Source organism: Melozone crissalis, unplaced genomic scaffold (assembly GCF_028551555.1).
Source record: "Melozone crissalis strain CALT ecotype California unplaced genomic scaffold, PUWL_Pcris_2 ptg000042l_1, whole genome shotgun sequence".
Lineage (NCBI taxonomy): Eukaryota > Metazoa > Chordata > Aves > Passeriformes > Passerellidae > Melozone > Melozone crissalis.
The window spans coordinates 5248984-5272031 of NW_026535820.1; the positions used below are offsets into that span (position 1 = coordinate 5248984).

General features: G+C 43.3%; 1 protein-coding gene and 3 non-coding genes across 4 annotated transcripts in view; 1 reads left to right on the forward strand and 3 right to left on the reverse strand.

Annotated features, from left to right (window-relative positions):
- Window positions 1–3516: 3516 nt before the first annotated feature.
- Window positions 3517–3607, reverse strand: TRNAY-GUA (transfer RNA tyrosine (anticodon GUA)). The gene is given in 2 exon segments: window positions 3517–3552; window positions 3571–3607. It is a non-coding gene; the product is annotated as a tRNA-Tyr (tRNA).
- A 1771-nt stretch (window positions 3608–5378) lies between these two features.
- On the reverse strand, window positions 5379–5451 carry TRNAR-ACG (transfer RNA arginine (anticodon ACG)). Its single transcript has one exon. It is a non-coding gene; the product is annotated as a tRNA-Arg (tRNA).
- A 246-nt stretch (window positions 5452–5697) lies between these two features.
- TRNAY-GUA (transfer RNA tyrosine (anticodon GUA)) lies at window positions 5698–5788 on the forward strand. Its single transcript is given in 2 exon segments — window positions 5698–5734; window positions 5753–5788. It is a non-coding gene; the product is annotated as a tRNA-Tyr (tRNA).
- Window positions 5789–10633: 4845 nt separating this feature from the next.
- DNAJC5B (DnaJ heat shock protein family (Hsp40) member C5 beta) overlaps window positions 10634–23048 on the reverse strand; it is a 33387-nt gene continuing 20972 nt past the window's right edge. Inside the window, exons 2-4 of the mRNA XM_054285239.1 lie at window positions 20771–20984; window positions 16317–16491; window positions 10634–10728 (exon numbers count right to left, since the gene is read on the reverse strand). Of these exons, the coding sequence (XP_054141214.1) occupies window positions 10634–10728; window positions 16317–16491; window positions 20771–20984 (484 nt within the window). The remainder of the gene's footprint in view (window positions 10729–16316; window positions 16492–20770; window positions 20985–23048) is intronic.

Below are 23048 nucleotides of genomic sequence, written 5' to 3' on the forward strand. Positions count from 1 at the left end.
TTCTTTTCAGTTTTACATTACTTGTCGCCCTCCTAACTCTGGTCCTACCCTAGCTTCCCACACATCGCCTCTGTGCATAAGTGGAGGGAAAACGGCAAAACTTGGGTAATTAAAAACAAACCAAAACAATCTCAACAACCAAGCAGTTCAAAACACGGAGATGTAATCTTGTATTCATTTATTTTGATACCCACACATCCTGCTCATTCTGCGTGAGAATTTTCGATTGGGTCAACTCCACCCCCAAACAGATGTATTTTTGAAAAGATTTTATTACATGGATCTTTCCCAACCCCACCGGGAACTTTCAATATTTACATCTATTCCCAGCATTTTCCAGTTTTCCACTGTCACACTCCAGCCTGGCTGACCCTGGAGGATGCTCATTTATCCAACTCCTCCTGCTGAAATGGGGCAGGGGAATGTGCCAAGGAGATAAAAATAATGTCTAAGTGCCCAGGATGTGAGCTGGGAGAGCTGCTGATAGCTGGGTAACCCTGAAATCCCACTTAGGTCAGGTGAAGACTACCTAAGGAAGTCTTCTTGTACTTAAGGTACAAAAAGAAGTATGTGTTTACAATATTCAAAATACATACACTGACAAAGAGCTCCTCAGTAAAGGAACAATAAAGTTTCAAGTACTAACAAAATCAGGAAAGTGCTCTCTTGTTTCCAGTGGTTTCCCACCTTTGCAATCAGCAGAACATCTTCTCTATGCATGTGCCACATATCTCAAACTGCATCCATCAGGAAGCACCTTGTTATGGAGGAACATTTTCACCAACTCTCCTTTGAAGTCCTTCAGGCAGACTGAAACTTTTTACCCTCATACTCCTATGAGATTTATTATGTTTTCCCTTTCTCCAGTAAAAGTGACAACTTTTGTTTGAAATACAAACAAACCTTTTCCTACAAGACAGGTCCTGCAAATTTCCTTTCTGTTGCAGCAGGTGTCCCCCCTGTACCCATCAGGCTATTTAAAATCCCCTTATCCCTTGATTGCCTAAAGTGCCCTACTCTGGTAACCAACCCAGTGTATCAGAGTGAAATGTTTTATGATTGGGGTTCTTATAATCTCTGGCATCTTCCACTATTAAGTGATAGAAATGATTGAATAGACTGTACACACAGAGCTTGTTATTGGCCCTTGCTGGAGGTCAGATACAAAAATATTTATACACTTGCAGGTGACTGTCAGTATTAACTTGCACCTAAATGAAGTATTTCACAGGTTACACTATTAAGCAAGCACTGAATAGTTTGCTACTGTAGTGAAAAGCATTTAGTACCTTTAGATCCATGAGCGTGTCCTAGAAGAATGGGAAGCTGAGCCAAACAGTCACAGGAATGTAACAGGCTGTAGCTCAAGAGACAGAATAGGTGCTTAGCATAAAGGAAGACCTGAGACCAGGACATTTTGTGAGGGTTTTTGGTTTTGTTCTTTTTCTTTCCTGGCTTTCATTATCCCTCAGGAGTATTACACCCTTACACAGAAATGCATGTCAATACTTTCTGAGTGGGTGGGAGAGAAAAAATATCTTAGAGGGATAAAGGAGATGATCCCTTCTCTTGAAGAAAGTATGTGTGTGCTTTTATTTTGGAAGCTATCCTTCAGAAGTGAGAAGAGTTGCCACTGAATCAGTGAAAAGGAACAAAGGAGTTTAGAGACATATATACAGGAAGGGGTGAATCTTGGGAAGAAAATAAATCTCTGGCCCTAAATAGAGTCTGTCCCACACCAGGGAATGGCACAGGGATGTGCTTTTGGACTGTGGATTCAGATTTGACTGCTAGTGAATATGAAGTTGTGTGGATAACAGACAGCTAAGGAAATAGATGTGTTGCCTCAATTCGTGCTCACTGAGGTGCCTCTGCTCCCTAAAAGGCAAGTTTTCATGCCTGGGTTCCTCATGGGACAGTTCCTGAGAGGGATACACTGCACCATGCTGGAGGAGAAGGGAAGAAAAGGTTGTTGTTGGTGTCTGTGTGCATGTCCACACACATGCACAAAAGCACACTAATTATTGAAGGGGTATCTGGGACCAGGGATGTAATGCACAAAGAGAAGCAGCATGCAGGTCTGACTCCTCCTGAGCTTCACAAATCTGTTTCCCTGCTGATAATCTTGCTGGTACTATATTCCCACAGAGAGTGGGTCCCCCTTGCTCTCATATCTGAAATCTACCCCAGAGAAACACTCCCACTCAGAGAGAAGACTCACCCGGGCTTCTGTTGAAGAAGAAAACTTCACTTCCATTCTCCCCCTGCTATGCAGACAGATTTGGACACTTTCAGACACGTTTACTCTCTCCAAGCCAGGAGCTGCTGCCAAGCATGTTTTTCTGCACCCCACGTAGCACCTGCAATGGAAAAGAAGACTTGAAGGAAAAAGGAACAATAGAACACAGGAGAGAAAAAAGCAGGGTATGAGTGCTGGCTCTCTTATTAACTAAGTCCAAAGCAAGCCCATGTTGTCTGCATTAAACCCCTTCTGTGTAAGGACCTCTATGACTCCTCTCCCTCTGCTCCACATTCTGCTGCAACATCCCATGTCACCCTTTTTGGCACATCTAAAGAACCAAACATCACATCTGTTGCCTTAAGTCAAGAGACAGTGGAGGACTTTCATCCACTCCTATGAGCCGGGATGATCACAGCCCTCCTTTGTAAGGATTATCTGGCACCACAGAAAGATTGTTTTACATCAGATAAAGCAACATGCAACATGAGGAGAGACTGTCCAGAGTGGAACACAAAGGATTACCATGGGAAAGAAGACCTAACAAAACTACCTAAGGCTGAACTAAGTTATTTTATTAATTATTTTTGGCTTCATATACAAGAATCCTAAATAGATATTATTAAACTGAGATGGAATCTCATTAAGTCATTCATATAAGTATCTCAGAGGTGGGTGCCATGACTCTTTTCAGCCAGACTCTTTTCAGCAGTGCCCAGTGACAAGACAAGGAGCAATGTCCATAAACTAAAATTCCAGCTCCATAAAGAGAAATTCCAGCTCAACAGGAGGGAGAACTTCCTTACACTGAGGGTGGCAGAGCACTGGAACAGGCTATTGAGGGAGGTAATGGACTCTTCTTCTCTGGAGACATTCCTGTGGATGCATTCCTGTGTAAACTGCTCTAGGTGACTCTACCTCTGCAGGGGGGTCTCCAGAGGTCCGTCCAATCCTAACAATTCTGTGGTTATGATAATATATTATTTATTAAATCTCATTAAATAATAATTAATAATAGTTTTATCAAACATAATAATAACTAATATTTTTATGGCAAACAACAAAGCACTTCCAAAAGCATCGCTGCAAGACGTATATCAGTATTTACTGCAGGGCTGCTATTTCTTTGGATGTTTTCTCTTTTTTGCTTCCCCTCAGGAGAGAATAAAAAAAGGCGAATTGCTTGAGTATCACACGTGTTTGTAAACGGCTCTAGGAGCGCCTTCCTGAGCGGGAGTGAAGCCATGCTCCGGTCTCAGAAAAAAAAATTTGCTGTCTCCTTCGAGCCGGAATCGAACCAGCGACCTAAGGATTCCCGCGGGGCTCGGCCTCTACAGTCCTCCGCTCTACCAGCTGAGCTATCGAAGGGACATGGCCGCCGCCCCCCAGCGGCCGCACAAGCCACCGCCCAGCCCCGCCCCGCGCACAGTTCTGCGCATGCTCCCGGCAGCCTCGGCCCTCACGGCGGCGAGAGGCGGGAAGGGGGTTCGGTGACTGGGCAGCGGCCGGAGCCGGGGCAGGGAGTCAGCTAATGGCGTAATGGCGCCACGAACTCTCCGCTTCTAACTACGAATGTGGAGAGTGGAGGTTGGACTCTGCCTGGCCCGTGTGGTTTTTTGCACAGCCGTGCGTCGAGAAGCAAAAGCAGGGCCCTTCACAGCAACACACACACATCACTTCCAGGTGTTGGCAGCACTCATGAGCTACCACAGTTATTTATGCATATTCCTGTGAACCACTTCTTCTTGGACGTGTGAATCCACACGCTGCTTTGTCCAGTTCTGTGGGATTCAGCACAGGAAAGACATGGAGCGAGTCCAGAGGAGGGACACCAAGTGATCAGAGGGTAGAAGCAACTCTCCTGTGAAGTCAGGCTGAGAGAATTTTGGTCGTTCAGCCTGGAGATGGCTCCCAGGAGACCTCAGACCACCTTCCAGTACCTAAAGGGGTTCCAGCAGAGCTGGAAGGGACTTTTTCCATGGGCATGTAACAGGACAAGGGGTAATGGCTTTGAACTGAAAGAGGGTGGGCTCAGACTGGATAGAAGGAAAAATTTTTTTACAGTGGGTTTCACGAAAACACTGGAAGAGGTTGCCTGGAAAGGTGGCTAATGTCCCCTCCCTGAAAACATCCAAGGTCGGGGGCTGTGAGCAACCTGATTGAGTTGAAGATAGCCAGTGCCCCTTCTCATTGTGGAAGGTTGGAAGTAAGTGACCTTTAAAGGTCCCTTTCAACACAAACCATTCTGTTATTTGAAAACTGGCTACTCTGAAGTTATGGTGTGCTCTTCAGTCTAAACACTGGGAATGCCTTCCTTGCCTCTCCTGCTTGCAAGCTCTTCATACACTGCATAGCCTTTATGTAAATGAAAAACGTTTGGGTTTTGTTGCAAAATCACTTTTCATGCAACTGCACAACACGGATCTTCTTGCACTTCTGAAGACTAAGGGATAATTAGAATGTAAACAACATTCCTAATCACAGCAGGGTTGCTTGCTGCCTCCAGAGACCTCCTGGTTGTTTTCCTTGATGTCACCTGTGGCAGTAACCACAGAATGTCAGGCCAATGTGGAGTACACTGCTCTGCTCCTCTCCCAGAGCCAGGTTTCTCCCCCATGTAATGTAATGGTGTGTTAATCAGGGTAATTTGAAAAAAAAAATTTGAAAAATTTAAGCCTACAGTGGTGTTTTGCTTTGGAAAACACCGCACTACCAGGCAGACAAATGGGGTTAAATCAGAGAATTTTAAGGGTTGGAAGGGACCTTACGGATAATTTGTCCCTGTCAGGGACAGAGACACCTCCCACCAGGACACACTTGCCTTGTTCAGGCTTTATCAGGCCTTGATCCTGATCCTGAACACTGCCAGAGCTGGGAGCCCCACAGCCTCCCTGGGAAACCTGCTGCAGTGCCTCACCAGCCTGACAGCAAAGAATTTCTTCCTGATCTCTAATCTAAATTTCCCCTCTCATTTTGCACCTGTTGCTCCTTGTCCTGTCCCTTCCATTCCTGACGAAGTCAGGATGATGAGATCAGATGAGAAAAAGAAAAGAGAAATCTAAGAAGCTAGGATGATGAGATCAGAAGGAAAACCATGGCCCCCTCAACGCGCGATCACGGCTAAGAAGAAAAAACAATGCGAGCCAGGCAGGAGTCGAACCTACAATCTTCTGATCCGTAGTCAGACGCGTTATCCATTGCGCCACTGGCCCCACGCATGTTCTACCGTTCCCCACCGTTATGTATAGCCGAGAGCAGGGGCGCCGCGTGCCCCTCGCATCCTCGGGCACCCCTCACGGCCCGGGGCCTGCCCGGCCCTTCTGACAGAGGGCGCTCCCGGCGTTCCCGCCCTGCCCCGCGACCGGCCATAGGGCCCGCCAGAAGACGCTGCGTGCTGCGCATGCGCGGGGCGGGCCGGCTGCGGTCTTCCTGCGCAGCGGCGGAGTGACTGGCAGGTCCCTTCGATAGCTCAGCTGGTAGAGCGGAGGACTGTAGCGGTTACGCCCCACGGGAATCCTTAGGTCGCTGGTTCGATTCCGGCTCGAAGGAGACATTAATCTTTTTTTCTCCCTTCCATCCAAAGATCCTCTTTAGCGATTGTCTCTTTAGCCTTTTGCAGATAATTGCTTTTCTAGAAGAGTTCCAGCCGCATCGTAAACCGAGCCTGTGCGCTGTGTCTCACTCTCAGGAGCGACTGTTCCTGCGGAAGCAGAGAATGCTGGGCCTAATGCAGGACTGCCAACACTCCTGAATTTCCAAAGGAAAACGACATGTGTGCTCATACTCCAACGTGCCTCAAAGCAAGTCAGTGCAGGAGGATACCGGCTGAGATCCCTTTGCCTCATCGCAGTTAATTAGGATGTTGAAATTCTGAAGGTCATTTTTCCAAGTCTCCTCTCTTCCAAATGTCTAGACACTGTTTTTATAGCATAAGGCTGTATCTGTACATGCTGCCACAAAATGAACACATTTTCTTATCCAGCCAACTGAAGTGTTCAAGTCTAGGCTGGACAGGACACATCCCTGCCCATGGCCGGGGGGTTGGAGCTGAATGATATTTAAGGCCCTTTCCTACCCAACCCATTCTAAGATTAGCATGTACAGACTCTCTCCCTTAGCTGAAAATTGTGTGTCCTTACTGGGTCTATCTATTATAGGTGTCAGCTACCACACCTACAAGTTGTCTTGTCTTACTGCCTTCCCAACCTGGGATGGGTGAAACTGGCATGAAGGACTGAGCCCTCTTGTACAAAACCCTCTACCTATTCATATCTCAAAGTGAAAGGAGAAGCCAGATGTGATGAGGGAGCTGACTTCAGTTTGTGGAGGGAAGGAAGGGGGTTATGGTCATCTGTGGTCTTTCTCCCTGGTTCATAACAGCACACTCTTTTCTACAGGAAATTATAACATAGGAAAAAAGTCAATAATTTTAACTGCTCTCAGTTTAGCATTCTTCGATTCTTTTTAGTGATTTTATTCTACAAAGAGGCAGAGATATAATTCTTTTTGACTGAAATCATATTGGTATTCATTCTTATACAAGGTAGGCAATCAAACTAACTGACATGCAATTATGTTTGAAGCTTTTTGTATTAAGCATTGTGGCTTATCCCACAAACTTGTTGTGGGGAGTAAAAGTGCACAAACTGCCTAAATAACTAGTTACATGGTGGTGCACCTAAATTGTCTATGCTGCCTCTTCTGTTTGGTGTTTTGAGTGAATCTGGGTATGTGATAATATCTAAGCACACAAAGGAACAGATCTCTGGGGATACATACAGCCAAAACAGCTGCCCCTTGTCCATTTTTCAAATGCTTCGGCTTCTGTGGTCACGGAGGCTGGATACCAACCTAGTGACAAATATTCCTGTCTTGTACCATGCCCAGATATTCTGGCACTCTGTGCTGGCTCTTGAACAGATGCAGAGTGTGCTGCTGGATGCCTCAGGGTGTCTGCTGCTGTCCTCAGCAGCACCATGGTTCCCCCCTCTGCACACACCTTTTGCTGGGGGAAATTGTTCCTTAGAGATGCTGATTCCAGTGAAACTACTGTGTCACATCACTTTGTCACACTGATGATTTCTCTTACAAGCATTCTGCATTAAGTAAAGAATTTAAAATGTGAGGCCATGGATCTGTCTGCTTTGCATGGGCGAGCACATCTGCTGCAATCCAAGAATTAGTTCCTCTTCGGGGAAACCCTGAGCTGCCATTTGACACTTGCCAGGGAGCAAAGCCATAACTTGGGCCAGCTGTCTCAACAGCTTCTCTAGCTCTTACTGGAATGAAATTGTTGGTGGTGTGGCAAGGTAAAGGGAGTGCTACAATTCATACATACAACTTTTATTAGTCAGAATGATTGACAGCCAAGGTAGATTTGAATACATGGAAGTTTACATATAAATAAATGTTGCGAAACAGAGAAAAAAATTGAGAATCTGTACATTTTGAGAAGATTTCTGGGTGTGCAACTGAACTGTACACAAAAGCAGATAATGCTAGCATGTGTTCATGTTAGGAACTTTTCTGAAAAGCAAACAAAGGAGTAAAATCACATTGAAGAGCTAAGTCCTGAAATCCTTTATCATTCTATCTCCACGTGCCCTCAGAATACTGATCTTCACATCAGTGAGAGACACAAATGCTCTGTTACTTTAAAAAGTAAGTTACCCATTTGAAATTAAACCATGAGTTCAGACACTCAGATCTTCAAGCTGCAGGTCCTGGACAACCCCCTCAGAGGCGTGGTCACTGGTTTCTTCTAAGATTTTTTGCTAACTGACATGCTAACTAATGTGTTGCGGCTCTTCTGTACAGAACCCTGTGTCTGTAAAACATGCAGCAGCTTGTCCATCTTTGCTTCACACTGTGAGATCCAGCCATAAATCTTTCCCAAGAAAAGGCTCTCATTTAGAAAGTGTAAATAAGAACCACGTGACTTGCGGTACATCTCAAGACCATGGAGAAAATTTCCTTGGTTTTGGTGAACTTTGGCTCTGGCCCTATAGACCCATCAGAGGTGCTGCATGTGAAAAAATTCCCCAATTGCTTTTGCTATTATGGGATTTACTTCTTCCTCCCTGGCTTTAGGCCTGCTCTGTAGCTGTTGTTGAAATCAAGGGTGCAATTCCCAATGACTTCCACGGAAAAAGTAGGATGGATTTCACATGGGAAAGGATTCCACGTATAAAACATAGCTTTACACCGGACTTTTGTCCCAGTGCCTCTTTCGGCTCTCTGCTGGAAATAGTCACTAGGTAACATTTAGACATTTTCACACGAAATTTCTCAACCAGACAGTGAAACTTAGCAAATTACTTCACCTGCAGATTTGTTATGTACTATGTGCTCTCCCTATTCCTTCATTGGGGATAACATCCTACGCCAGAACAAACACCCTGGAAAGGGGAGAAAGGCAAAAGAGGAGTGCCAGTCTCTGGGCTCTGCCCATCTCACAGCACCCCAGTGCTGTCTGATCCATCCCCCTGATGGGAAGATGTGCAGCACTCGGCTGCCACTGGAAAGACAAGCCTCTGGGGTCATGTCTCCTCAGGGGCAGGATGGTGGCACCTGCCTCCTCTCCTGGCACCGCTGGGTTGGATGGGCACATCCTCAGTTGGCAGGTAGGATGGTGGTCTGGAATTATGTACACACGAGTGGTTTCCAAAACCATTGCAACTGAAGGCAAAGAGGAGCCTGTGGGTAGGAGGGAAGTGAGTGCCTGTGCACTCTGGCCATGTCAGCATCTTCCCTGTTTTCTGAAGCAGAAAACCAGGGCCATTTGTGAAGGCAATGTGCATGTTGGCTGTCGCCAGTACCTGCATCCAGAGAACAGATATGTAACTTGAACAGGAAGTAATGGTCTTGAAAATATCCTTGTGCTATGGAACTTATAAAGAAACACTGAAAGTAGTATGTCTTGACTTTGGACTTACAGCTGGTTCTATAAAACGCATTCTTTTCCCAATACATTTAGCTGAATGACATTTGATGTCAAAGGCGAGAATAGAAGGAAGATAATAATGTTTCACAACTGCGGGATCCAATTTTAAGCAAGGGAACAACAGTTTCAGCTTGTTATATATTCACAAGTCTGTATAATTTAGTGGAACATTGTGACCCCCCCTTTAGACCACAGCATGCAAAACCAGCAAATACACAAAACTGACAAGGATTGATGTAAAATGATCAATAAGAAGAAATTCTTCTGCCTCAGGCTTAAACTACTATGTCAAATCAGTGAAGTGCTAAGCTTAAGATTTAAGAGGTATTCCTTTAGCTCTTACAAATTAGTGGCCTAAGTTCTTCATGCTCCCTTTAGCCATGGGCACATGTATGTCCACTCATTTGTGCAGTGGTGCACCTGAACACACACCTTATTCCTGCCTCTTTATTTAAAATCATGCCATGTGCTCTTAAAGCCCCTGTGCCTGGTGCAGAAGGGAGGTTTCAGTCTTACCCCAATGAGCTGCTGAGGAGGACGGTCACTCCTTTGCTGCTTGTTTCCCTGCCAAGTCCTTGGTGCTCCCACAGCCCCAGTGCCTGTGCTGGCGTGGTGGCTCCCAGCCCAGTGCCAGCAGGGCAGCAGGGCCACAAGCCAAGGGCACTGCGCAGGGAGCCAGCTGGCAGAACGCTGTTGGCTGGGAACCAAAAGGAGGAGCTTTGCCACAGGCCCCTGGGAGGAGGAGAGAGGCTCCGGGACAGCCCAGGGTTTGTCTCGTGGGTTTGCAGCTTTTGCTGGGGAAGACAACAGAGCCTATGTGTGGTTCTGGATGAGGCTCCTGGATTTGGAGTGGCCTGCACTGTAACAACCATCAGAAAAATCTCCTAGCACTTTGTCTTGGTTCAGGATTTATAATTACCAGAGCTGGGTCCCAGCAAGCCACTAGCTGCCCTCCAAAGAGCACTTCTTCTCTGGGAAGGACAGCCTCATCTGTCTTGCTAACAACTTTCTCTCTGAGACCTGCTAAAGAGCACTTCTGGGGCTCCCTCAAAGGAATGTTTCCCATCCAGCAAAACTGCTGCATCCAGGGAAGGTTCCTGGGGCAGGGAGGTACAGCCAGTGTGTCCATAAAGGGACTCAGGACTGTGTCTGGGAGGTGAAACTACAGATGCAGGCAGGGAGAAGACCAGCTATCTCAAAGGGAATATTATTAGAGGGAAAGACAATCTGAAGCTGTGAGAGACCAGCATGCTCTGTACAGGCCGTGGGTATCTCCATACACCGTGCAGGTATCGACCTGTCGGAAGTAGCATAGAGCAAGATTCTGCCTTGGTAGGAAATTACTCTCATGTTACTTTTTATTAGCTTAAAAACTATGAACACAGGCTGCAGGACTTATGTTTTTCTCACTGTGAGAGTCAGTGAGAAGCCCAGCAGGTCCCTGGCCTGCCCTAGGACTCAGTGTGGTAGCTCCGGTGGCTGTCCCCAATCAGTTGTGTCTTCTCAGTGACGTTAGTCGGCTGAAGCGTAATAGGAGTTTCTCCATCTAAATTGGAGAGGAATACAAAGATTACTTTAAGAACCCTTCACTTGCTACCAAAGTCAGATTTCTTGTTAGCACCACAACATTTCATTTGCTCTTCTGGTTATAGCTTAATTTGGTTTCACAGACAGCTGTGTGGGTACCAACAAGGTGACATTGCCCACACCAAGCCTACAAATGCTCTTTCTCCTAGTCCTCATACAATGGCAGATTTCTGGGTGTTGCTCTTGCTGTTAGACTGGACATTTGCTCTGCCTGGTGCTTTGCAGAGCTTGCAGGCTAAAGGTTCCTGCCTGTTCTAATAGCAAGTGCTTGTTCCTACAAATGGCAGAATATAATCAGAGCTGTTGTGAGTCAGCGAGCACTAACCTTGATAGTGTTTGTGAAAATGGGACAGAAATGAGTCTTGAAGAAGGCAGAGTTAACAGTAAAGAAGGAGGAGAGTTAAAAGGAAAAAATACGTGAGCAGTAATAGTAATACACTTGAGAGGAGAGAAATCATATCTATCCTGAAAGCCAGCTAGTTAAATAAAAATGTTAAATTGAATTTGAAGTCTTATGTAATGTATATGCAAAAGGACTCTGGGAATTACTATATTAATGAATTTGGAACTGCCAAAACTTCATATTATCACTCTATAAATCCGTACTGCTGTGTACTTTCTCACACCGTGCAATTTTGTGTTTGCTTTTCCAATATATCTATAAAAATTCATTTGTTGTAGAGTGGAGGAAAGTAGAAGTGAAGTCTTTACAGAGTTCCTTGATGGCTACTGTGTTCCATCTGATAAAGAACAAGGTTTAGTAAGTGCAGTAAGCCAGCTTCTTCTGGGCCTCTTTCCAACCCACATGTTTTTTGGAGGGAGGGAAGTACTCAAGTCTCAGAGACTGACTTTTACAAGTTCAGCCATCTTAGTGAAATGTTTCATGTATGAAAACTTTGGACTGTCTATATCCTGATACTAACAGAGTCTTCACAGTAATCGAATACAAATTATGACTTTTTTTGCCAAATGACCAACTGTTCAGGGAAAAAAATCTCATCTGACATTTCCTTCTGTTTACATGACAGTTGATGGGATGAATCATGGGCAAAAGATGTAATGTACAGGAGTAACTTAACCCAGAGCAGGAATCTAATTGCATGCCATACGGCTTCCACTCAGTGGGGGTAGAACAACTTTGACTCTGTCAAGGTGAAAGGCAAGAATGATTAAATGCCAAGCAGCTTCTCTGTATGGGCAATTCCATATTTAGACACAAGGTCAAAGACAGACGTGTTTCATAACTTCTAAAAGTATATGAGTAATTAATGCTTTGAGCTCAGCTCAGGCTCATATTAGTTTGGCAGTTCCATTTTTTTCCATCCATTTTTAAGTTGCTGTGTGTTTTCTAGATTTCTGAGCAGCATTCTCTCCCGCCCACTTCTGCCTCCAAGTTGTTCATTTTCGGGAAGATTGTTGATGGAGGGCAGAGATTAGCAGTTCATTTTGCTGTGATACCCAGGTGTGCAACAGGAGAGCAGGACCCACTGCAAATCTGTCGCGTTGCCTCCAGCTGATCTGCAGACAGCTCTTAGCTGACACCCTCACCAAGCATTTTGCTGCTTGCACCCTTCTAAGACTTATTATAGGGTTTTTTAGCAGAACAGGGACCCATAGAATAATAAACTGTACAAATATAGTCTGCTAATGGCAAGCTGCAGAATGGAGGTGAGGCAGAATTCACAGTTTAAACTGCCTTCTATAGATAGCTCCTGCTCACTGTTCGCCTACATTTGTATCATATGGAGTGTGGAGGAGACAATGAAGTGATAAAAACTTTTTGCTTCTGAGTTGGGAAAGTATTTTTTTCTACTCAGGTTCTTTTATTCTTGTCCTTTTTTTTCTCTCCCAGAATTCATTTTCTGTAAAATAAAAGTTGGTCTAGAAATGCCTTGCTTTGTTCTTACAACGATAACCGAACAGGAGAGAACAGACCTGCCAAACTGCTTTGAGTGCATCATTACAGCCTGAAGTACAAAGGCAATCCAAATTCCGATGTCACCTCCTCCGGGAACACAAAAGTTAACAAAAATTTTACCATCAACTTCAGTGGAAGCAAAATCTGTCAACCTGCCCCATGTGTGTGGGAAAGTGTTGAAGTGTTGCACGTGTCTGTGCTGCAGGCAAGCGAGTGATACTTCCCTCTGCCAGTGCATTTTGACAGGTTACCTGTAACATCATGGCAGGATACCACAGATTACCTTATTTTGCACCTTTCTAATGTCATGTTTGGTCTGAAACACCAAAAAATGTCATCTTTAAAATGTCATAGCCCAAACATAACATTTAATTTTTGGTTTTCTGCTCTGTATTAGGTCAGTGTCTTCTGGTTCAAATCAATAATTATGAGGAGAAATCCTTGTAAGCTAAGTATGTGCCAGATCTTGCAAGCCCCTAATTTCCTTTAGTTCTGATGGTCATCTTACCCCGGAAATACATGCTGTAAAATGAGGCTCTCAAGGGAGACCTTGAACTATCTGAGCACTAGATCTAGTGACATTTATTTGACTTAACCCTTTTTCTAGGGGAATATAAATGCCCCTAGAAATTCTCTTTTTCTAGAGAAATAGCAAATCAACAGAATTGAAGCCTTTGGCATGATTATGTTGATTTCAGTGGCAACTCACTTTGCTCTTACATTTTAGGGAATGGATCGCTGAATCTTTGGCCTCACACCTCTTTCTTTTTCAATAATAATTATGGTTTATGGTATGTTAGTTTGATGAATGAAATCAACTGTGTAAAACCATATTTTGTTATTGAGAGTTGTGAGGCCCTGAAAAATTATTATAGTCATGCCAGCTTGACATGGCAGTTTGACATTTTAGTTGAGGTCTAAATCTCAACTCCTTTGGGCAGTGCAGCCAGCAGCAGGGAGCTCCCACTGAGCACAGCTGCTAAGGGCTCAGTCTCAGAGCTTTGTAGCATCAGGAATTTTGATGCTTTATCAATGATGCATTCCTCAGAAAAACAATGGCTGATTAAAAATATTTGGATAGTTTTTAGTAGGGCTTTAGCTTGAAAAATCTACATTTGACCTCAGTGAGAAGTTCTGGTTAGCAATACTGTTGATGCTGGGGACAGCAGGAAGCAGAGAAATTAATTACTGGCTGGAATGCTCATTCTGTGCTCAGAGGGCATGCAAAGAACTTGGATCCTAATAGAATCTCCTCTTCCAAAATTAAATCTGCTGCACAAGTGATTCTGAATCACACAGTTTGTTTCTGAATTGCATACAGGAAAATTTCTATTATTTACCTAAAGGAAGGCATGAGTATTAATTTCTATGGCTCAACATTCAAAAAAGCATAGTCTTTGCTATTCTAAAAGTCAACTGTGTCTTTCTGGCCAGTATGCCTGAAGTTGGGATGACAAGGGAAGAAGGAAGGGAGGAAGCACACTTTGATCTGGTTGTCATTCTTTTTTTTTTTCCTAAATGCATAGCCTGTTTTCCTTTCAGCTGCAGGAAAGATGCTCATGTTACTCTTTGTCATAAAGCTTTTATTTTATTCCTTATATGTTGATCTCTTTTAAAATAAAGAGAATTCTGCTTTACTGAGGCTTGCTGGTTTTGATTAGGAGGACAATGTAGCCAGACTGAAGAAGAGGGTAGGAAAGGTATAAAAAATCTAGTTTCCTTCAGACCCTACCTATGTATTTAATAATGTTTTCCAAATACTTAAAACATGAAATTCCATATTATGTTATTTTTTCAGACTAGTACTTTGCTAAGCATTTAAAATTAATTTTTAATTTGGTCTCAGTGGGACTTGGTGGGAGTAAAGGGATGTCAAGGGGGCCTAAAATTAAAGCATACCAATACCTTCTGGTACCTGTGCCAGAAGGAAAGAGCACTGGGGAATTTTGTTCTGGATTTTTAGGGAGAATTAAAATGAATATAAACCAAATTAAAAACAAACAATTTAAGAAAACAGGCAGAAATTAAGCATTCTGATTCTTCAAAGGTCCATGCTTCTACTTTAGACTTGGCTTTGGTATCAGAGACTCATGAAGAACAAGACCCACTTTAGATTTACACTGTTCGGGTGCCTAATGTAAAGTTTATTAGTTTTGTCTCAAGGTATTGTGGTGATAAAGTTTTCACAAATAGTTTTTATTGCCTTTGCAGAGACTGATTAAGTATGATCAATTTTTAAGCTGACTGTGTTTACCTTGATATGCCTCTAGGCAAAATCAGTTTAAAAACACCACCACACATTGGCATAGCAGTTATAAAAATAGCATTTGTTTCAACCACTACAAGTGTTTTGTAACATATTTATGGAAGGGTATATTTGTGTGAAAAGTTGGGGGGAAAAAATTTCTTACTGCTAAGGGAACATGACATTTGCAATCTGGCAGTGCTATTTTAAGCATAATAAACATAAGAATATAACAGTATAAGATCTTCTATAACAATGGAAGAGAAAATGAGTGAGCTGACTTAGGTCCTTCCTCATTAAAAACCCATAATCTTAATCATAGTTTATATACATTTGCAACTGAAAAGTGTCTTCAGTCCTTCCCTGGTACCTTGGGTTCTTATTGCTGGAGCACCTGTACATATCTATCCAGTCTGAGATGTTTCTGCTTCCCCTGAATATGAAGACAAAACTGCCCCTCTTTGGCACACTGGGACAGGACTCTGTTCAGAGCATGCATCCCATACTAGTGCCAAATTAGGAAATCACCTCCATCATCCCTTGGCATAGCCAAAAACCTGAACGTGCAGCTGGGGGAATGCAGCAAAGGCAAAAAAAGAGGCTGACCTGCTGTGGAGGTCATTTTGCTGCCAGAGGCCCATGTTCCTGTCTCCTAAGTTCCCTCTCCCTCTTGCCCCTAAGTTAGCACTTGCCTGCTCCACCATGAAGCACACCAGAGAGTTAAATGGGCCAGGAACTACAGACATTTTTGAGAGGATTAGTTTACACCTGGATTTTATCCAAGGCCTGAATAAGGTAGAATTGCTACTGCAGAAGAAAGTGAGAAGCTTAGGGGCTGTATGGGAGAGGGACAGGATCATGGTAGCTCCCATGCATTCTCTCCTGGGTTACTGCACAACCTTACTGTTGGAAACTTGGCATCTTTTCTTGAAGCCTTCTCTTGAATGGGTACAATATCCACCACAAGCAGGGATAAATTTTACACAACTAAAGTCTGAATGACAGCTTATTCAGGTCAATCAGATGTGACAGGCACCAGTCCAGCTGAGCCTAATGTAGGAATATAGGATCTAGGATATGAAGGAACGTGGGCATGGAGGCTAGAAGGTGAACATTGTCTCTTAAAATGAGCCCTAAGACATTTATTTTGTAAGTGTCTCGTAAGAGATACAGGAGATGTTTAGTTGTAAGTGCCATAAGTTTGGTTTTGCATTAATGCATAATTTGGGAGGTTCACTGTGTTGTGGTCTTTGCTAAAGTGAATTGGCACGTCTCCACTGAAGTCTGGAAGCAGCCTCAGCATTGTGAGCAGAACATCTGGACTACAGGCTTTAAAGGTTGTTTTGAACAGCTTTGCCACACAGTAAGCCCCTACAATACACACCTCTTTCCATGTCGTTCTTAATTTGCTCTTCCAAATCTTCTGGAGACACACAGAACTCCTGCTGTTCCCCCTCGGGTGCCTTTGGTTTGCACTTTCCACAGCAGCAGTTGAAGCAGCAGCAGAGGCAGCAGCAGAGGTAGCAGCCAGTCAGCAAACCACAGACTGCAAACAGGCCCTGGGTTAAACACAGCAGGATGAAAGTCCTGTTAGCAGTGACCTTCCCCAAACTTGTGGCTGTCTCTTACAGCTAAAGGCAGAACTCTGGTTCCTAAGTGTTTGGCACTCAGAGGAGTCCACCTGTTGTCCCTGTGCCTGAACAAGGGCCAGGTATTCCAAAGCCCTTCTCACCCACAACCTCCTATTTGTCACTAAGGACCAAATCCACAAAGAAGACACCAACCAACAGGCCCCCACATGCTCAAGGTTTCAAAGTCTGCTGTTCTGCTGATGGCCCTCAGACAAACCCTCCAGGCAGTATGCAAAACCCTACCCACCTTAACATGACTCATTTCCATCTTTAAAATGACTCATTTGCCCAAGATCATTTTTGCAAACACTTATTTACTGGCAAGCTCTTGTCAATAACAAAGCTGAGAGAAAAAGAAGCAAAGACCCAGATGCATCCCACATAATTTTGGCCACTGAAATAAGGCATCCAGTTTAGGACTGGATGTAGCTGCTATGGACTCCCCACACAGTCAAAGAGAAGTAAAAAGCCCTTCCAGGGGAAGGTTCAGCCATAAGCGTATGTGAATTGCCCATTATGGGTGCCTCTCTCTCCCCCCATTAGCTTGTGCAGGACCACACAGGTGACATCTCCTAAATTATACTCCTCGGACTATGGTTCCTTGATCTGGGGACTCAGGCAGCAAGAAGTTCCCACCTTTGATCACTCTTGTCCGCATGGCACAAAGCATAGAGGACTCAGGAGAGCCAACACAATTGCCTGAGGCCAAGACCAGAGATCTTAGAAAGAGTCAAGAGCCAGAAAATTTATATTTACAGAGCTTTCTTCCTTCAGATGAAGTTAGTGCCTGGGTTCACAGCACAGCTCCCCAGATGTTCAAGTGTGTGCTGCATCTCAGCAATGGACATGCAGGAGGGGAGCTTTTAGGCTGGCATTGCCAGTCTGTGCTCCACGGGGACGTGACAGCAGCCTGGCTCCTGACCCAAGGTAGATCCAGGACTACATGGAGATGTTTGTGACACAGAAGAAATCTCCATGGACACCTCTTCATGGACATAATGGTAAAAGAGCAAAGGACAAGTGACATTCCTGGAAAGAAAATCAGAGCTGATGTGTAGAAATAAATGGAAAGAGAGTAGATTTAGATTAGGTATTTGGGAGGAATTCTTCATTGTGAGGGTGATGAGGCAGTGGAACAGGTTGTCCTGAGGAGTTATGAGTGCACCATTGCTGGAGGTGTTGAAGATCAGGTTGAATCAATCTCTGAGCAACCTGCTCTAGTGAGGGGTCTCTCTGCACATGGCAGGGGCTTGGAACTGGATGATCTTTAGGATCCCTTCCAAACCAAACCATTCCATGATTCTCTGAATGTGTGGGTAAAAGCAGCACAGCTTTGTGGTACCAGCTATATATGGATTGGAGGTACAGCCTGGCTTTAGCATGACAGTTTTCCAGTCTGCCAAGTATTTGTTGTGTTCCTAAGACAATATGCTGCTTGAGGAAGAAAGTAAGCACAAATGTCAGGATATTGTCAAACTCAGACAATGGAGCTATGCAAATAAAATTATGTATGCATGTCTGAGCTAACATTAGTGGGGGCTGGCTGGGGCATCTTTGAAGGTAATAAGACTATTTATATGCCTAATATTAATATGAGCATGTATCTAGAGTGAGCAAGGTGCTTTTAATGAAAAGAAGGACTCAGACTTTTTGTCATAAAATGCATTCCTTCTAATGGACACCTGAAACAGTGCCATAATTCCCAGAATAACTTATCTGACTGTTTATCATTTATGCCATAATGAAGAATAAATCACCACAATGTATAGAATGAAAAAAAAAAAGAATGGAAGTGTGTAGAGGGGAAAACACATTGAGTTTGTTCATGATACCTTTAATGTTTCAACATTTCTTGTGCTTATATTATCATAGTTGTTAAATCAAAAATCAGATTATATATGTTATCAATGAACTGTCTTCATGGTAGAGGGTGAATTGGTTTTTGCTAAAACAGTTAAACAAACAGCCTCTATGCCTGCCAGTGGAGAAGCAATTTGAGTTCCCATTACCCGTGTCTTTATATTCCCAGTTTAATATGCCTGCTAAAAAGTCTAGCACTCTCAAAAATAACAGTAATTTTCATTTTTCATTTCTCCTTTCATTTGAGTTTCCTTACTGCTAATGATAAAACTCCTTGCAACTGTCAGATTTTCCCAGTATGACTGTGCTGAGGAGAGGAATGTGTGTAGTCAATGAGGAAGATAACAAGCCAAGGCTGTGGTCCCTACTGTCCTTCACCAGGATGGAGGAAATCAGGAGTTCAGAGGCCATCTGCAGATGATGCCTCAGACTCAACTAGTATTATGATGACCAATATAAAAATTTCAAATTGATCCAGCATTTGTGCATGAGTTAAAAAAAAATGAGAAATAGTGAGAGCTCGTCTTGCAAATAAAAAAAATTAAAAAAAAACCCCAAACTAACTAACAAAACCACTTGGTGGCCCCTTTATGCTTTGGAGGTGGGTGGCAAGATTTTGGGTTGGGGGAGGCATAGAGAGACTGTGATAATTATCTGTGAAATTATCTGTGATAATCCTCAAATGACTCTGTATACATATTTTAAATTATTTTGTGAAAAATTCTTGAAAACCAGGAAGCAGTGATTACTTTGCTCTTCATGTCTTGTCTCACCTCTGGGATACAGCTTGCTTGAAGCAATCCTCACATTTCTCCTTTAATCGTTAGGGACTTATGAGCTTCTCTCTACTCCCCACTGCTCTCTTTATGAGTCAAAGCCACAGTGGTTATTTCTGTACCTGATTTTATGACCCCAGAGGATTTTATACTCCATAAAATCTCCATTAAAGATCACCAAATAAAAGAAAAATAGAAGTTAAAAAAAAAAAAAAGAAACCATGAAGGAAATCTTTTTTGCCAAAAACTGTTAAAGAAGTCCACACTGTTGCCCTCTCAGTGCTGAGGCCACCTAACTGTGACAAAGAGGCAGAAGGAGAGGGTGGGCAGCAAAGACAAGAGGGAATGATCCATCAGGAGATGACAGCAGCTACGGTGGGGTGTCCAGCCTGCAGCAGGAGGCAGCTACAGCAGCTGCAAGCAGGCAGCCTCCAACCTGCCTCTGAGCGGCAGCACCTTTGCAAGTTTGATTTAAACACCAGTACTTTATTCATTGGTTTCATGCACTGTTCTGCTTTTGAGCAGCTTCTGCCTCATCCATCCTGATCCAGAAGTCAGATTATGGCTTCTCAGACCCCCAAAGTGCCCAAGTGACTTCCCAGCTTAAAAGGGGAATGTGGGGCAATGCAGCACTGGCCTGTTCCTTGCTGAACAGAGAATTCTGGGTTCCACAGTTCTCAGATAAAAACTGTCATCACATTGCTTCAAGCAGCACAGATCATCTTCCTGGGTATACTGTCACAGCCCAGCAGAGAGCTTTCCTAGGCTGCTGTGGCTGGAGACAGGTGGGATGGAAGCTGCATGGATTTTGCACATTTGCAATTCTGTGTGTTGCGTACCTGTAACATTTCAGTATTTGCAGAAACACTTGAGTTTGATATACGCAAACATCAGAGGACACCAATGTGATAAGGGAACAAATGAACCCAACTCCTTCGTGACTAGAACAGCCCATTTTGTGTTTTTTCTTGAGCAATATGCAGGGTTTTGTTGTATCATTCTCTTCCTGTCCTACTCTCTTCTTCCATTCCATTCTTCTGACCTTTTCTTTGAGTTCCTTTCTCTCACTCCATCACCAAGGCACATATACCATGCCATAATCATAGTGTTGTGTATTATTATTGCTTACTTACATTGTGTGCTATATATAGCAAAAAAGCTAAATTTGTACCTTAATAATTAATTAATTGGTTGTCACATAAATGGGACTTCTTGTGCTTGAATAATGAGTCATTTTTATTTAGTCATTACAGAAAAGAAAGTCAAAATTAACCTGGAGCACTAGATTCAAATCTAATTAATGTCTGAAAGTGTTACAAAACATGTACTATAATTATAGACCAGGTTAAAAAAAGAGAAAACTTTCTATATTAGTGCTAGTCTGAGCTTATGCTACATTCTGCCACTGTCAATTTTCCAGATGATTTTGTTTCATTAAGTTTTTAGTTTAGAGTCAGATCATACTATTTTTTAAGCCTGTAGAGAGATCATGTTTTTCAGGGGGTTCCTTGTGTATGCAATTGTCAGTGTGCATTGTAGCATTTGATTTCCAAAAGAGAATAACAGCTTACCTTTGCCCACCAGCTGGAGAGCATGAAGTAGGTGTTAACATTTTCCTCACCAAACTGTTCTGCCACGTAGAGGCCTAATGATCCATACTTGTCATATATGTTTCGCTTGGACACATCAGTCAGGGTTGCATGAGCATTGTTGATCTCTTTAAATTTTTCTGCAGCCTCTGGATTGTCTGGATTCTTGTCAGGATGATATTTCAGAGCCAATTTTCTTAAATATGAGACACAAACACAAAAAAAAAAAAAACAGAAAGAAAATAAGTCATCTGCATATGTGCATGTATACATACACAAAACATTGCAAAAAATATTTTCATAGAGTGATGATAATTTTGAACTGTGTGTTCAGCCTTCTTTTTTCCAGCTCTGATGTACTCAGTGGAAGAAAAGTGACACAAAGGAACCAAACATGAAAGTTTTGATGAAAGAGGTGTGCCTATTACACTGAGAATGAACTTTGTGTATTGATACCTAGTCAGCTACTCTGTTAAAGTAGACAGTGATATATGATGAAAGCACAGATTGCAACATGATAATAAATCACAGGCATTTGTTGCATTATGATTGCCAACTCGTTTGCATCATTTAGCAGGTTTTAGCAAAGATAAAGATTTTTTAAAGGTTGTTTAAAAACACGATGATCACACTGCTTATCCAGGCAACATTATTTTCTTTATAGCAAAGGAAATTCTGTGTTCAATTGCCTATCAATAGTAGCTACATTAAAATGTTGTAAACAGTGTCTGTGTTTGCAGAAGCCCAGACAGTGATGATGGAGAGCACAGTTAGGAATTACAATAGAAGGGAAGCATCTTTTTGAAGCACAAGGTGGCAAAGCATAATGAATTAATCCTGGTTTCAAGAGCCTGTCTTTTGGCCTAGTTCCCCACTGCTGCACTTCTGAGACAATCCTTGAAGGAGTAAGAGGGAATTGTCATAGGATCATCATAGGAACCATCACAGAATGGTTATTTTCACAGGATCATGGAGTGATTAGGGTTGGAAGGAACCTTAAAGATCATCTTGGTGTGGCTTCCCACCATGAGCATGGACAGCTTCCACTAGACCATGTTGTTCAAAGCCCCATCCAGCTTGGCCTTGAAGACTTCCAGGGATGGAGCATCCACAGCTTTCCTGAGCAAGCTGTTTCAGTGCCTTGTGACCCTCAAAGTAAAGAATTTCTTCCTAACGTCTAATGTAAACATACTCCTTTTTCGTTTAAAGCCATTGCCCCTTGTCCTATCATATCACTTCATGCCCTGGCAAAAAGTTCCTTTCCAGCTCTCTTGCAGGGCTGCTTGAGGTACTGGAAGGTGCTCTAAGGTCTCCCTTGTGCCTTCTCTTGTCCAGACCAAACAACACCAATTCTCTCAGCCTGTCTCCATCTCTCTGGTTATCCTTGTGACCCTTCTCTGGACTTGCTGCAGCAGGTCCATATCCTTCTTATTTTGGGGTGCCCAGAAATAAATCCATGTGTGGTGTGAGAGTGGAGTAAATGCCAGCTAGTTTGGGCTGCTGATGCCATTGGAAGCCTTTACTAGGTCAGGGTTTGTCACTGCCTTTTGCCCCTGACTGTACTCAGCCCTGTGGCATTTGAGGAGAGGCACAGCTTGAAAAGTGCAGTGTGTGACTCCTGGCTCCCAGCACTGGGGAAGCACAACACCGAGAAGAAGGGGTGTGCTTCCAAACATCGTGAAGCACTGGTAGTGTCAAATCACACACACTTGCAAAACAAGCATAGACAGAAGCAGATATTTTCAAAAATCGCCACTCCCAGTAAAGAGGTTGCAGTCTCCAGGACATTTATTTAATGACTAGTGCTGACCTCTAGTGGCATCAAAAGTGACTTAGTGCTGTTTTGAGCTGATTCAATCACCGCCAAGCTACGTTTCTTTTTATGAATATTCTCTCCAAATATTTTGAGAGCTAGCCATAACTGCTATGACCAAAAATAGTATTTGTGGTGTGAAGGCAGTGTGCCTACACTTCCTCTAACAAATTTAAACTCAGAGTAGTCCTACCTGATTTCCTTCTGAAGTCCTATTCTAGATTACTCCTCCAATAAAAAGGAACTGCTTTGTTCCTGAAGACAGTTCCTGCCTGGAAGACATTCTGCCAATATCAAGACTGATATCAGCCTGGGAACAGCTTCTGCCAATAATCTCTTCAATTCTCTTGCACTCAAGTCACAGAATCCCAGGTCATAAATAACTCCTTAAACATGTGTCTAATAGCATGAATAGGATTGTGTTCAGTCATATTTAATACACTGTGC